The sequence below is a fragment of the Erinaceus europaeus genome, chromosome 16 (assembly GCF_950295315.1).
Source record: "Erinaceus europaeus chromosome 16, mEriEur2.1, whole genome shotgun sequence".
NCBI lineage: Eukaryota > Metazoa > Chordata > Mammalia > Eulipotyphla > Erinaceidae > Erinaceus > Erinaceus europaeus.
Window position 1 is genome coordinate 20,771,975 of NC_080177.1, and position 13,085 is coordinate 20,785,059.

A 13,085-nucleotide genomic window follows, 5' to 3' on the forward strand; every position below is an offset into this window, starting at 1 on the left:
TTTTTGTTCTTGCCCAGAAATCTATAGATTTTTCTTCTTGAGCCAGTTGGTTAATAATGCATTTTTAGAGAAGTATTAAATTTTTTTTGAGCTCTTGAGAAAATTATCTAGTTTAACTGTTTCCTTTAGAATGACTGCTAATTTGGAAACCTTCAGAACAGGATTTGAATACTGTATCACATCTTTTTTGGATATTTAATCCTAAGGAGTTTGAGTTTGCATTGATTTACAGGAACCACAGAGCAGTTATAAAGCTATAATGTCTGGAACTTACCTTAAGGGCTGTATTTTAGCTCTTGGGCTAATTTATTTTTAAAAGATGTTAATTGTTATTTTTGTTTTCTCAGGGCTTCACCACTCTTGGCTGACTTCTTTTTTCTTCCCCCAGACAGAACAGGGGTGGGAAGTAGATAAAGGAAGAGAAGGAAAGATACCGTAAAAACACCAAAACTTCCTCCAGCGTGGGGTGCCAGACCTAGGTTACGTGCATTGCAAAGCAGGCACACTATTCAGGAAAGCTACTTTGCTTGTCCTGAATTGGTTCATTTTGAAGTTGATAAAAAAACAACTCTCTGACTTGAACAATTTTTTTCATTTGTAAATTTTTTAGGGTTGATCCTGATAGTCCTTTGCATAGTGATCTCCAGATCTTAAAAGAAAAAGAAGGCATAGAATATATTTTGCTTAACTTCTCTTTTAAGGTAAGAAGTTATAAGAACTTCATGCACATGAGATAGGATTGTGTATTTGCACAACTGCCTTGGAAAACAACCTAGTGTGTTACTTGGTAAAGTGAAAGATACTCCTGCCTTTGTGGCTCAGGAAGTTACTGCCTAAGTATATACCCTAAGAAATGCATATTTAGTTCCAGCAGGTGGCATATGTAAGACTAATCAGGGCAGCACTTTTTTTTTTAAGTTTATTTTTGTGGAGACAGCAAAAGCAAGAGCAGAGTAGGAGATAAAGAGAGAAACAGACACCTGCAACACTGTTTCACCACTTGTGAAGCTTTACCCCTGCAGGTGGGGGCCAGGGGCTTGAAACCCTGGTCCTGTGCACTGTAACATGTGCAGTCAGCCAGGTGTGCCACATTGGGACTTGAAGGGTACTGACAGTGAATGTTTCACAGAAGTGAGAATTGTAATCAAAATGAAGGTCTGTGCCAACATGTGTGAATCTATGAATTTCAACACAACACAAGGTTGAGCTAAAGAAACTAGCCCCCAAGACATGTTTGTTCGATTTTACTTACAGAGTTCATAAATATAAATGACATTGTTTAGGGCATGCATTCTCAGTGGAGGCAATATTGCCTTCACTGTGTGTGTTAACAAAAACACATTGCTCCTTAGAGAGAAAAAAATCTTAGATATCACAAATGGTTTGTGGTTTTTTCAGGCGACCACAGTATAGTTTATCTATACTGTTAAAAGTTTCATTAGGATAGTAGGGAGAAGGTTGGAAAAAATTGAAGAGTTTTTTTTTGTGTGGGATAAAAATGAAAAGCAAGCTGAGAAACTGGCTTATGAGCTCATACGTGTACGGTGAAAGTGAAAGGTGGAATTACCAGATAGTTGAGGATACTGAATATGTCCAAGTAATAGGGAATTGTGAGCTAAAGACAACATTTGGGACTTTGTATAAGCGTTATGCTACCTACCCTTCAAAAACATCGTTCTGTGTCCTAGGATAGCACTTTACTTAGGAATCGGAGAGAACATAAGGCATAAGGGCGCCTTGTCTTTAACTCTTTGACTGTTCTTTAACTCTTTGACTGTTCTTGTGACCCATTTGTCTTTTGTTTTTGATGGAATATAAGAAATGATCTCCCAGGAGTCGGGCTGTAGTGCAGCGGGCTAAGTGCAGGTGGCGCAAAGCACAAGAACCGGCATAAGGATCCCGGTTCGAACCCCGGCTCCCCACCTGCAGGGGAGTCGCTTCACAAGTGGTGAAGCAGGTCTGCAGGTGTCTGTCTTTCTCTCCTCCTCTCTGTCTTCCCCTTCTCTCTCCATTTCTCTCTGTCCTATCCAACAACGACGACAACAATAATAACTACAACAATAAAACAACAAGGGCAACAAAAGGGAATAAATAAATAAAATAAATATAAAAAAAATAAAAAAAAAATGATCTCCCACTCGAAAAGTGATTTATAATTAGAGATATATAATGATGTGGGTTTTATTTTTTATTTTTTTTAAATCTTTTAAAAAATTTTTTTAATATTTTTTTATTTATTCCCTTTTGTTGCCCTTGTTGTTTTATTGTTGTAGTTATTATTGTTGTCATTGTTGTTGGATAGGACAGAGAGAAATGGAGAGGGGAGGGGGAAGACAGAGAGAGGGAGAGAAAGATAGACACCTGCAGACCTGTTTCACCACTTGTGAAGAGACTCCCCTGCAGGTGGGGAGCCAGGGCTTGAACCAGGATCCTTATTCGGGTCCTTGTGCTTAGCGCCACCTGCACTTAACCCGCTGCGCTACAGCCTGACTCCCGGGTTTTATTTTTTAATTACCTTTATTGCATAGATAAAGCCAGAAATCAAGAGGAAGGAGGGGGGAGATGGAGAAGGACACCTGAAATACTGCTTCACCACTTGTGAAGCTTTCCCCTGCAGGTGCGTCACCTGGTTAAGCACAGACCACGTGCAAGAACCTAGCCTTCTACTCCCCAATCTGTGTGGGGACACTTCACAAGATCTGCAGGTGTCTCCCACTCTACCTTCACCTCCCCTTTCAATTTCTCTCTGTCCTATTCAATTAAAAAAAAAAAAAAAAGCCACGGAGAGCAGTGTGTTTTGTCTACCAAGATGCCAGGATTCTGGTGGCAGGAAAAAAAAAAATCTATAGGATTTAGTTCTATATGGTGCCCACCATCCCAGTGATAGCCATAAAAGCTTTCACAGAACTTTGGCTAGTTCTTCTGACTTATTTAATTTTTGCAAGTTCATGTGTCTCACTTATGAGCAAAACTATCTGGTGTCTTTCCTAGTGATGTAAACATGTTTTAAACTTATTTTATTTTTAAATTTTATTTGATAGGATATAGAAAAATTTAGAGGGAAGAGGGAGATGGGCAGGAGAGAGACACCTGCAGACCTGCTTCACAGTTTGTGAAGCTTTCCCCCTGTGTGTGGGGACCTGGAGCACTGAAATGTGTGCACTTAACTGATGCTGCACCACCTGGCACCCCTTGTGATGTGATTTTTTTTTTTTTTAAATAGAATGTCCCATCATTAAGAATATCTTGTTCGGGTGGAGGGTAGATAGCATAATGGTTATGCAAACACTCTCATGCCTGAGGTTCCAAAGTCCCAGGTTCAATCCCCCGCACCACCGTAAGCCAGAGCTGAACAGTGCTCTGGTAAAAAAAAAAAAAAAAAAAAAAAAAAAGAATATCTTGTTTAAGACTTAGAGTTGGAAATTGTACTTTTTTTCCCCCTAAATGCTTATTTTTGAGAGAGGAGAAGGAGATAAAAAGGGCATCGCTCTTGGGGCTGGGTGGAGTCGCACCTGGTTGAGCGCACACATAATCAGCGCACAAAGACCCAGGTTCAGGTTCCCAGCTCCTGCCTGCAGGGGGAAGCTTCGCGAGTGGTGAAGCAGTGTTGCAGGTGTCTCTCCCTCTCTCAACCTCTCCCCCCTCCTCTCAATTTCTGGCTGTCTTTATCCAGTAGATAAATAAAGATAATAATTAAAAAAAAAAAAGCGAGCGTCATTCTGTCATGCTGTATTTAGGATTGCATTTTGGACCTCGTGCTTGAGGGCTCAAGACAATCAATTCACTGTGCCATCTTTGGGCCACAGAACTTACGTAACTTGGAGGGTTTTTTTGTTTTTTGGTTTTTTTTAAATAGAGAGGAATCGAGAAGGAATGTGGGGGAAGTAGACAGACACTCATAACACTGCTTGTGAAGCTCTCTTCCTGCAGATGTGGGGACCAGGGACTTGAACCAGGGTCCTTGCACATGGTAATGTATTTGCCCAACTAGGTACACAACCGTTGAACTATTCAGCATTTCCCCAAGCCAGTTTTCTGACATGTCCCTTCCTTCACCCCACCCCCTATATTAAATTTCTTTCTCACTGAGTCTCCCTTATGGTTAAACTCACCCATTAAGCTACATTTATGTTTTTTTTTAAGTTTCAGAATTTCTTTTTTCAGTATTTGTTTATTAGTGAGAAAGATAGGAGGAGAGAGAGAAAGAACCAGACATCATTCTGGTTCATGTGCTGCTGGGGATTGGATTCAATATCTCATGCTTGAAAATCCAGTGCTTTATCCACTGCACCACCTTCCAGAGCACAAAGTTTCAGAATTCCTATATATGTAGTACATCTTATAATTTTAGTTCTCAGCAAGGATTTTCAACTGTCTTTCCTTAGCATGGTTATTTTAAACCTATGTTTGATATCTTTATTTTCATTTATAATAGTTTTGTATTATTTAGTTTTTTGTTTTTTGTTTTTTTTAAAGAAAAAGATTTTATTTATTTGTTAATGTGAAACATAGGAGGAGAGAGAATGATCTAGACATCACTCTGGTACATGTGCTGCCAGGGAGTGAACTCAGGACCTCATGCTTTAGAGTCCGATGCTTTATCCACTGCGCCACCTTCTGGACCACTAGTTCTTGTTTTCTGATCTTTTACCAGATCATAGCTCACTCAGGCTTATGGTGGGGCAGGAAATTGAAACTGGGACTTAGAGCTTCAGGCATAGAAGTCATTGTACATAACCATTATGTATCCCTCTTGCCCTTGACGTGTAATCTTTAAGTCTCATGACTGTATATTTTTTAGTGAAAGGTATTACACCTGAAATTGGAGAGCTATTGTGAAATCTTGGATGACTGTCTTTTTCAAAGTAGATTGATATTAGCCTCTGTCAGAGGTTAGGGCTCTAACACACAGTCTCATGGTAAATGGCCACATTCTTTGTAGACTGTTAAATTCCTTTAGTGCTTATTTGGGCAACACATATACTCTCTTCTAGATGAAATAGTTTTAAGGGTATTCTTAAAATTAAACTTGCTTATTTGCCTTTTAGGATAATTTTCCATTTGATCCACCATTTGTTCGAGTGGTGTTACCTGTTCTCTCAGGAGGGTAAGTTTAGTGATTACTTTCTCAGGTAGTGTTTCAGAATCATCTGGAGGGCTAGTTAACGGCTAGGAGACCTAAAATGATAGGCTTTTTCCATGGCTTCTGGGGGCATGAGGATTGCATTGCTAGTGTGGTCTCTGGTGAAGCTGAGACTGGTAACTTGAGACGACAGTTTGAGAATCATTGGTGTAAATCATTGCAATGTGTGTTTTTCAAATAAAATTGAGAGTGAGGGTTCTGAGAAAATGAGGATAAGAAAGCAGTCTCCACATATCTGTGTTGTTAGAACTAGACCCACACAATAAGCCTGTGCTGCTGGCCATTAAATTCCCTCTACAGGTGTTAGTTTTATTTTGGTAGAATCAAATGAAATTGCTACCCCCCTTTTCTTTTTTCCTTGATATTCACAGCAAGACAAGAGAAGGACAGATAGCACAGCACTGAAACTCCCTTCATTGTAATGAGGGCTGGGCTTGAACCTGATTTGTGCCCATAGCAAAGTAGCACACAATCCAAGTGAACTATTTTTTTCAGACTCATTCCTTTTTTTTTATTTTTAAGAATTTATTCATGTAAAAGATAGGAGAGAAAGAACCAGACATCACTCTGGTACATGTGCTTCCGGGGATCGAACTTGGAACCTCATGGTTGAGAGTCCAGTGCTTTATTCACTGTGCCACCTCCTGGACCACCAGATCAGATTTCTTTTCTTTTCTTTTTTTTTTTTAGATTTTATTTACTAATGAGAAAGGAGGAGAGAGAGAAAGAGCCAGACATTACTCTGGTACACAAGCTGCCAGGAATTAAACTTGGGATCTCATGTCTGAGAGTCCAGTGCTTTATCCACTCCACCACCACCTGGACCACCAGAGCAGATTTCTTTTTTTTTTTTTAATATTTATTTATTCCCGCTTGTCCTTTTTTTTATTGTTGTAGTTATTAATGTTGTTATTGATGTTGTTGTTGGATAGGACAGAGAGAAAAGGAGAGAGGAAGGGAAGACAGAGGGGGAGAGAAAGACATCTATAGACCTGCTTCACCGCTTATGAAACGACTCCCGTGCAGGTGGGGAGCCAGGGTTCGAAATAGGATCCTCCTTGCACCTTGCGCCACGTGCACTTAACCCGCTGCACTACCACCTGACTCCCTGGATCAGATTTCTTACCTAGGTTAGATATGGCTTTTTAACTCCCCAAAGTTGAGCAATTAAAATTTGAGAAGTCTGAGATTTTCAGTTCACCAACTCAACTTTGTGAAATAATCTATATTATGTATTATGGTGTTAAACTGTAAAATAACTAGTCCTTATTTTGATCACTTCCTATAGTTGATACAATAATAGTTTCACTTAAATTTAATGTGAAAAAGTGACAAAGTCTGGAGGGTGGTGCAGTGTGTAAACTTATAGATTGATAGAGGACCCAAGTTAGAGTCCCACCTGAACCAGTGTGATACCCTGGTTATCTCTCCTTTTACTATCACTAATAAATATTTTTTTAATGATTAGGTTAATGAGGGGCCCAGTGGTGATTCACCTGGCCCAGGTTCTAGCCCCCAGCTTCACCTGCAGAGGGAAAATTCTTGAGTGGTTAATCAATGCTGCAGATGCCTTCTAGACCACTTGTGTGTTTCTTACCTATCTCACTACAGAATGTTCTAAATTGAATTACATTTTATAGCTACGAATGTGTGTATATAATTATATATATGCATGTTTTTAAAGTTTTTTATTTATAAAAAGGAAATACCAACAAAAAACATAGGGTAAGAGGGGTACAACTCCACGCAGTTACCACCACCAGAACTCTGTATCCCATCCCCTCCCCTGATAACTTTCCTATTCTTTATCCCTCTGGGAGTATGGACCCAGGGTCATTATGGGGTGTAGAAGGTGGAAAGTCTGGCTTCTGTAATTGCTTCCCTGCTGATGGGGTGTTGATAGGTCGATCCATACTCCCAGCCTATCTCTCTCTTTCCCTAGTGGTTCAGGGTCCTGGGGCTTCAGGACACATTGGTGGCGTATCTGCCCAGGGAAGTCCGGTTGGCATCATCTTAGCATCTGGAACCTGGTGGCTGAAAAAAAAGAGTTAACATATAAAGCCAAACAAATTGTTGACTAATGATGAACCTAAAGGTTGGAATAGTTCAGATGAAGAGTTGGGGGATCTCTATTTTGTAGATAGTAGGCCTGTTTTAGTTATATTCCAAAGGGCCCATGACTATACTTTTTTTTTTTTTCTTTCTGAGCCTGACATCTGATACACAGATAGCTAGTAGGCATGTTTTAGTTATATTCCAAAGGGCCTGTGGCTGTACTAATTTTTTTTTTTCCCTGAGCCTGAAATCTGATATGCAGGTACTAGGATCTTGAACTCCTCACAAATGTAACATGCACTCTACACCACCTGGCCCCTTGAATGAATAAATGATTGCTTTTATTTATTTCCCCTTTTTTTTCTTTTTTTAAACAAAGCACTGTGCTAAGCTCTGGTTTATGGTAGTGTTGGGGTTGAACCTGGGTCTTCTGCAGGCTCAGGAATGAGAGTCTCTTTGAATAACCATTATGCCATTTACTCCCTAATTTGAAATTTATTATTGAAGTGTACTTTGAAGTGCCCCCAAACTGAGGCCATAAAAATTAATTCCTAGTGAGTATTTATGCTCTAGGCTTTATTTTAAATTTAAAAAAATTTAACATTTTAAACTTACATCTTACTACTACCCAAATGAATTTTCTAATTTCTAATGAAGTTTTTTTTTTTTTTTCTTTTTAAATCACTATACTATATAATCTTTTTACTTGTATTTTTACTTTCTTGGTGCTGGTATTTTAAAAACTGAAGTAATGCTGTGATCTTTCAAGAGAATTTTATGTTTTCTTTTTAAGGTACGTGTTGGGTGGTGGAGCATTATGTATGGAACTTCTTACAAAACAGGTGACTATTCTGCTACCTATTTTTCAGTTGAACAGTGTTTTGATTATGTAAGTTAGAATGTGTAACTAATAGTATCTACTTAAAAACTTTTTTTTTAATATCACCTACTTTTAATAGTGAAAAACTAAGGTAAATTAGTAACATGGCATTGTACTTTGCTTAACATTCACTATGTGGAGTATTAAGAGTAATGTTTAAGGCTATAGTTTCCTTGCCTTTGGTGTTTAGAACTTGGGTTTATTTTGTGAGATTTTAGGAATCGTCCAACTTTACTCTTTCCTTTTGACAGAAAACTTAACATTATTTCCTGTTATTGAATTATTAAATAACATTGTTTTTAATGACGTTTTCTTAATGTTTCCTTACTGGGAATTAGGAGTACCATTGTGTTTTAGAGACCTGTTTTCTCCTTCCTATAGGGCTGGAGCAGTGCCTACTCTATAGAATCGGTCATCATGCAAATCAATGCCACCTTAGTCAAAGGCAAAGCCAGAGTACAGTTTGGTGCAAATAAGGTACTTTAAAAATGCTCACATAGATGATAAGATACATTTTTGGCTACTTTATGAAGCTTCTTTCTTTTTAAATTTTTTTTTTTTATATTTATTTTCCCTGTTGTTGCCCTTGTTTTTTATTGTTGTAGTAGTTATTGTTGTTATTGATGTCATTGTTGGATAGGACAGAGAGAAATGGAAAGAGGAAGGGAAGACGGGGAGAGAAAGACACCTGCAGATCTGCTTCATGGCTTGTGAAGCGACTCCCCTGCATATGGGGAGCCGGGGGCTCAAACCAGGATCCTTATACTTTGTGCCACATGTGCTTAACCTGCTGTGCTACCACCTGACTCCCTACTTTATAAAGTTTCTTGCCCTTTTAACCTGTTATACTTACTACAGAAAAATAGGTCTAGTTTGAAATTTATTACTGAAGTGTACTTTGAAGTTTTTCCTAATTGAGGTCATAAAAGTTAATTCCTCGTGAGCATTTATACGCTCATTATAGGCTCATTTATAGGCTCTATTTTAAATTTTGAACTTGTATCAACTCTTCTAACTCTTTTAATAACCTAAGAGTGACTGACTTGATCCTTTTGTTGTTCATAAGTGTGGTGCTTGGGTTGTCGTGATTGTTTTGAGATGTGCCACATGTAAACCTCCTTACTATGTCAGCACATTATCTGTCGGACTTGGAGAGAAGAAAAAGGAGGGGAGACAGTGCCTTTTAATCCTTCCCCTTTCTCCCCAATCTTATTTATTTTAACTTTTTAAAACTTTTATTTATATATTTATTGGATAGAGACAGAGAAATCAAGATGGTAGAGACAGAGAGGTAGAGAGACAGACAGTTGCAGTCCTACTTCACCGCTTGTGAAACTTCCCCCCTACTGGTTGGGACCATGGTCTTGAAGCTGCATCCTTATGCTCTGTAATATGAGCACTTAACCAGATGTGTCACCACTTGGCCCCTGTACCTTTAAAAATCTCATTTGTAGACAAGGAAAATTGAAGAACACAGAGCTTAGTTAGTTGGTCAAAGGTCACAGGTAGCAAAGTGAGAATTAGAACCAGACAGTCTGTTTTTTTTGTTTTTTCTGTCTTCTGTTCTTGAACTGAATCAGAAATAAATCTTCCTTCAGCTATTCTATTGTCAGAAATAACAGATTTGAGAGTGCTGAGCTGGTGTAGTGACTCTGTACATGAACTCTGGAGGCAGACAAAAATAATAGATTTGAAGAAAGTGCTTATATTTGACACACATGGCTAGCAGACAGACATGTCCTAGTAGAGGCCACTTGATCAACAGTGCACATTTGCTCTGACTTAGAAATAAGAAGTTTTACCAGAACTTTGCAAATATATGTACTTGTTTGTTCAGTGCAACGTTATAATAGCAAAATATTTAAAACTACTTAAATAATTACCAAGTGAGGAGATACATATAACTTATAATGAGAAAGGTAAGAGGAATGAAAGATAATCAAACATCATTCTGATACATTTGCTTCTGGGGATTGAACTCAGGATCTCACTTTTTAAAAAATATTTATTCCCTTTTGTTGCCCTTGTTTTTTTTTTTAATATTTTATTTATTTATTCCCTTTTGTTGCCCTTGTTGTTTTATTGTTGTAGTTATTATTGTTGTTGTCTTCGTTGTTGGATAGGACAGAGAGAAACGGAGAGAGGAGGGGAAGACAGAGAGGGGGAGAGAAAGATAGACACCTGCAGACCTGCTTCACCGCCTGTGAAGCGACTCCCCTGCAGGTGGGGAGCCGGGGTTCGAACCGGGATCCTTATGCCGGTCCTTGTGCTTTGCGCCACCTGCGCTTAACCCGCTGCGCTACAGCCCGACTCCCTCCTTGTTTTTTATTGTTGTTGTTATTATTGTTGTCGGATAGGACCTGAGAGAGGAGGGGAAGACAGAGAGGGGAGAGAGAAAGATAGACACCTGCAGACCTGCCTCACTGCTTGTGAAGCGACTAGCCTATAGGTGGGAAGCCGGGGGCTCGAACCGGGATCCTTACACCAGTCCCTGCGCTTTGCACCACATGCACTTAACCCGCTGTGCTACTGCCAGGCTCCAAGGATCTAATGCATCACCTCCCAGACCACCACATACTTGTTTTCTTTAAATATTTTATTTCTTGCTTATTTTATTTGATAGGACAGAGAATAATTGAGAGGGCAAGGAATAATAGAGAGGGTGAGATGAGAGAGACATCTGCAGCACTTTTTCACTGCGTGAAGCCTCCCCCTGTAGGTGGGCATTGGGAGCTTGAACTCAATCTGGAGTCTTTGATCGTGGTAACATATGTGCTCTAACTATGAGTATATCACTACCTAGCCCTGGGGACAAATACTCGACAGCCCATACAATTCAATATTGCACTATATATAAAAGAAGGGTAGAGCATCTATGTACTCATTCAGAACAGAATTCAAGGTATGTTGTGTGAGAACAGGGACAGAATAGTGTCTATAGTATCCTGTTCTGTTTGTTGGGGCAAAAGCAGTGGATAGTAGCCAGTATTAATAGACAGTATGTACTAATGAAACTAATAGCAGTAGTTAACTTGGTGGAGGAAGAAGATCGATAAGTGGAGGGGGAAAAAGACATTTCTAGGTCAAAATGTGGTATTTATATGTTTAGTGCTCAAAGCTCAATAGTTTTTATCTGAAGGTAATATTTTGTAGTTTGATTTTTGGATAGACATAACACTTGGAGTTCTAGGAGAGAAAACACTGAGCGGAGAACTTGGACTGGAGCTGGTGTACTGCACTAAAGTAAAAGGCTCTGGGGTGTGGAGGGTGGGAGTTCAGGTCCTGGAACATGATGGCAGAGGCCCTAGTGGGGGTTGTATTGTTATGTGGAAAACTGAGAAATGTTATGCATGTACAAACTATTGTATTTCCTGTCAACTCTAAAACATTAATCCCCTAATAAAGAAAAGAAAGAAAAAACAACTTTGAGTTCTTCTCATGCCCATGTAGCACTTTTATTTGTCTCATCAGTGTGGAGAAGGCTATTTTTGTACTTGCCCAGTGGCAGTACACTGTGGAGTTGGAGATTTTATGGGATTACAAGTCTGGTATTACCCTAAAATAGACTAATGAAATGGGAGTAGAAACTTAACTCTTTTTGAAATGGAAATATAATTCAGTTTCCTGTTTTTTTAAAGCACATCCCAGATTGTTTATAATAATTTTCATTTATCTACAACTGATTTAAGATGTATACTTTTCTTTCAGAATCAGTACAATCTAGCAAGAGCCCAGCAGTCCTATAATTCCATTGTACAGATACACGAAAAAAATGGTATGTTTAATTCAGTGCGCTTTTTGCCATTACCAAGTTTTATATTTGCTCTTAGTATCCATCCTCTTTTCCGGTTGTTTTTTTTTTATGTTAATTATTTATAAAGTACTACTGCTACAGTGAAAATAACGTTAGACTACACATATTTTTTTTTATTAAAGATTTTATTTATTTGTTGATGAGAAAGATAGGAGAGAGAAAAAGAACCAGACATCACTCTGGTACATGTGCTGCCGGGGCTTGAACTCAGCACCCACGCTTTATCCACAGCTCCACCTCCCGGAACACAAAGACTACACATACTTTGTCATTAGTCATTTTCTCACTTGAGATGGAGCTAGGATAAGAGATGCTACTACAGTTGGTATTCTTGTTAAAATTAAATGTAATCTGGATTGTGAGCTAGTCATTTTTCTAAAATTTATTTTTATTTTAGTAAGAGAGAGATACAGAGGGAAGACTAGAGCACTGTTCAGCTTTAGCTTTTGGTGGTGCAGGGGATGAGCCTCAGACAAGTCAGCTGTATCTGAAATTTTCAGATTATTTAATGTATTTTGTCAATAATTCTGATTTCAATATATACCTAATAGTAAGAGTTTTGTATTGCATTTTGTTTTGTTATCATTGGGGCATCACTGCTATAGACCTACCTTTTCAGATAGAAGAGAGGGGCAAAGATAAAATTAGAAGACATATTTTCTTTTTTTTTTATTTATTTCCTTTTGTTGCCCTTGTTGTTGTTATTATAGTTATTGTTGTTGTTGTTGTTGCTGGATAGAACAGAGAGAAATGAAGAGAGGAGGGGAAGAGAGGGGGAGAGAAAGATAGACACCTGCAGACCTGCTTCACCACCTGTGAAGCGATGCCCCTGCAGGTGGGGAGCTGGGGGCTCGAACCGGGATCCTTATGCTGGTCCTTACGCTTGGCACCACATGCGCTTAACCCGCTATGCTACCGCCCAACTCCCGAGAAGACCTATTTTCAAGTGCCATTCACCAACTCTGGCCCTGAACAAATGGCACTACCTCTTCACCTCAGTTTTCTCATCTTTTTTTTTTTTTTAAACCAGTGCACTGCTCAGCTTTGGCTTATGGTGGTGCTGGGAATTGAACCTGTGATTTTGGAGCCTCAGGCATGAGAGGCTCTTTGCATTACCATTATGCTATATACCCCCGCCCCAGCTTTCTCATCTTTAATATTGTCATAGTGTCTGTCTTGACAGACTTGTAGGG

The 13,085-nt window shown here is 39.0% G+C and overlaps 1 protein-coding gene, 1 long non-coding RNA gene and 1 other non-coding gene across 8 annotated transcripts in view; 2 read left to right on the forward strand and 1 right to left on the reverse strand.

Moving 5' to 3' along the window:
• LOC132533414 (uncharacterized) overlaps positions 1–13,085 on the reverse strand; it is a 106,270-nt gene that overhangs the window by 82,417 nt on the left and 10,768 nt on the right. The window lies entirely within an intron of this gene.
• UBE2Q2 (ubiquitin conjugating enzyme E2 Q2) overlaps positions 1–13,085 on the forward strand; it is a 44,928-nt gene that overhangs the window by 29,933 nt on the left and 1,910 nt on the right. For 2 of the 6 annotated variants that reach the window (XM_060174687.1, XM_060174685.1), the window contains 5 exons: positions 611–701; positions 5,049–5,107; positions 7,992–8,040; positions 8,460–8,555; positions 11,787–11,853. In XM_060174687.1, the coding sequence (XP_060030670.1) occupies positions 611–701; positions 5,049–5,107; positions 7,992–8,040; positions 8,460–8,555; positions 11,787–11,853 (362 nt within the window). The remainder of the gene's footprint in view (positions 1–610; positions 702–5,048; positions 5,108–7,991; positions 8,041–8,459; positions 8,556–11,786; positions 11,854–13,085) is intronic. The other 4 variants (XR_009545280.1, XM_060174686.1, XM_060174689.1 and 1 more) reach the window with 4 other exon arrangements.
• LOC132533663 (small nucleolar RNA U13) lies at positions 9,125–9,227 on the forward strand. Its single transcript, XR_009545514.1, has one exon. It is a non-coding gene; the product is annotated as a small nucleolar RNA U13 (small nucleolar RNA).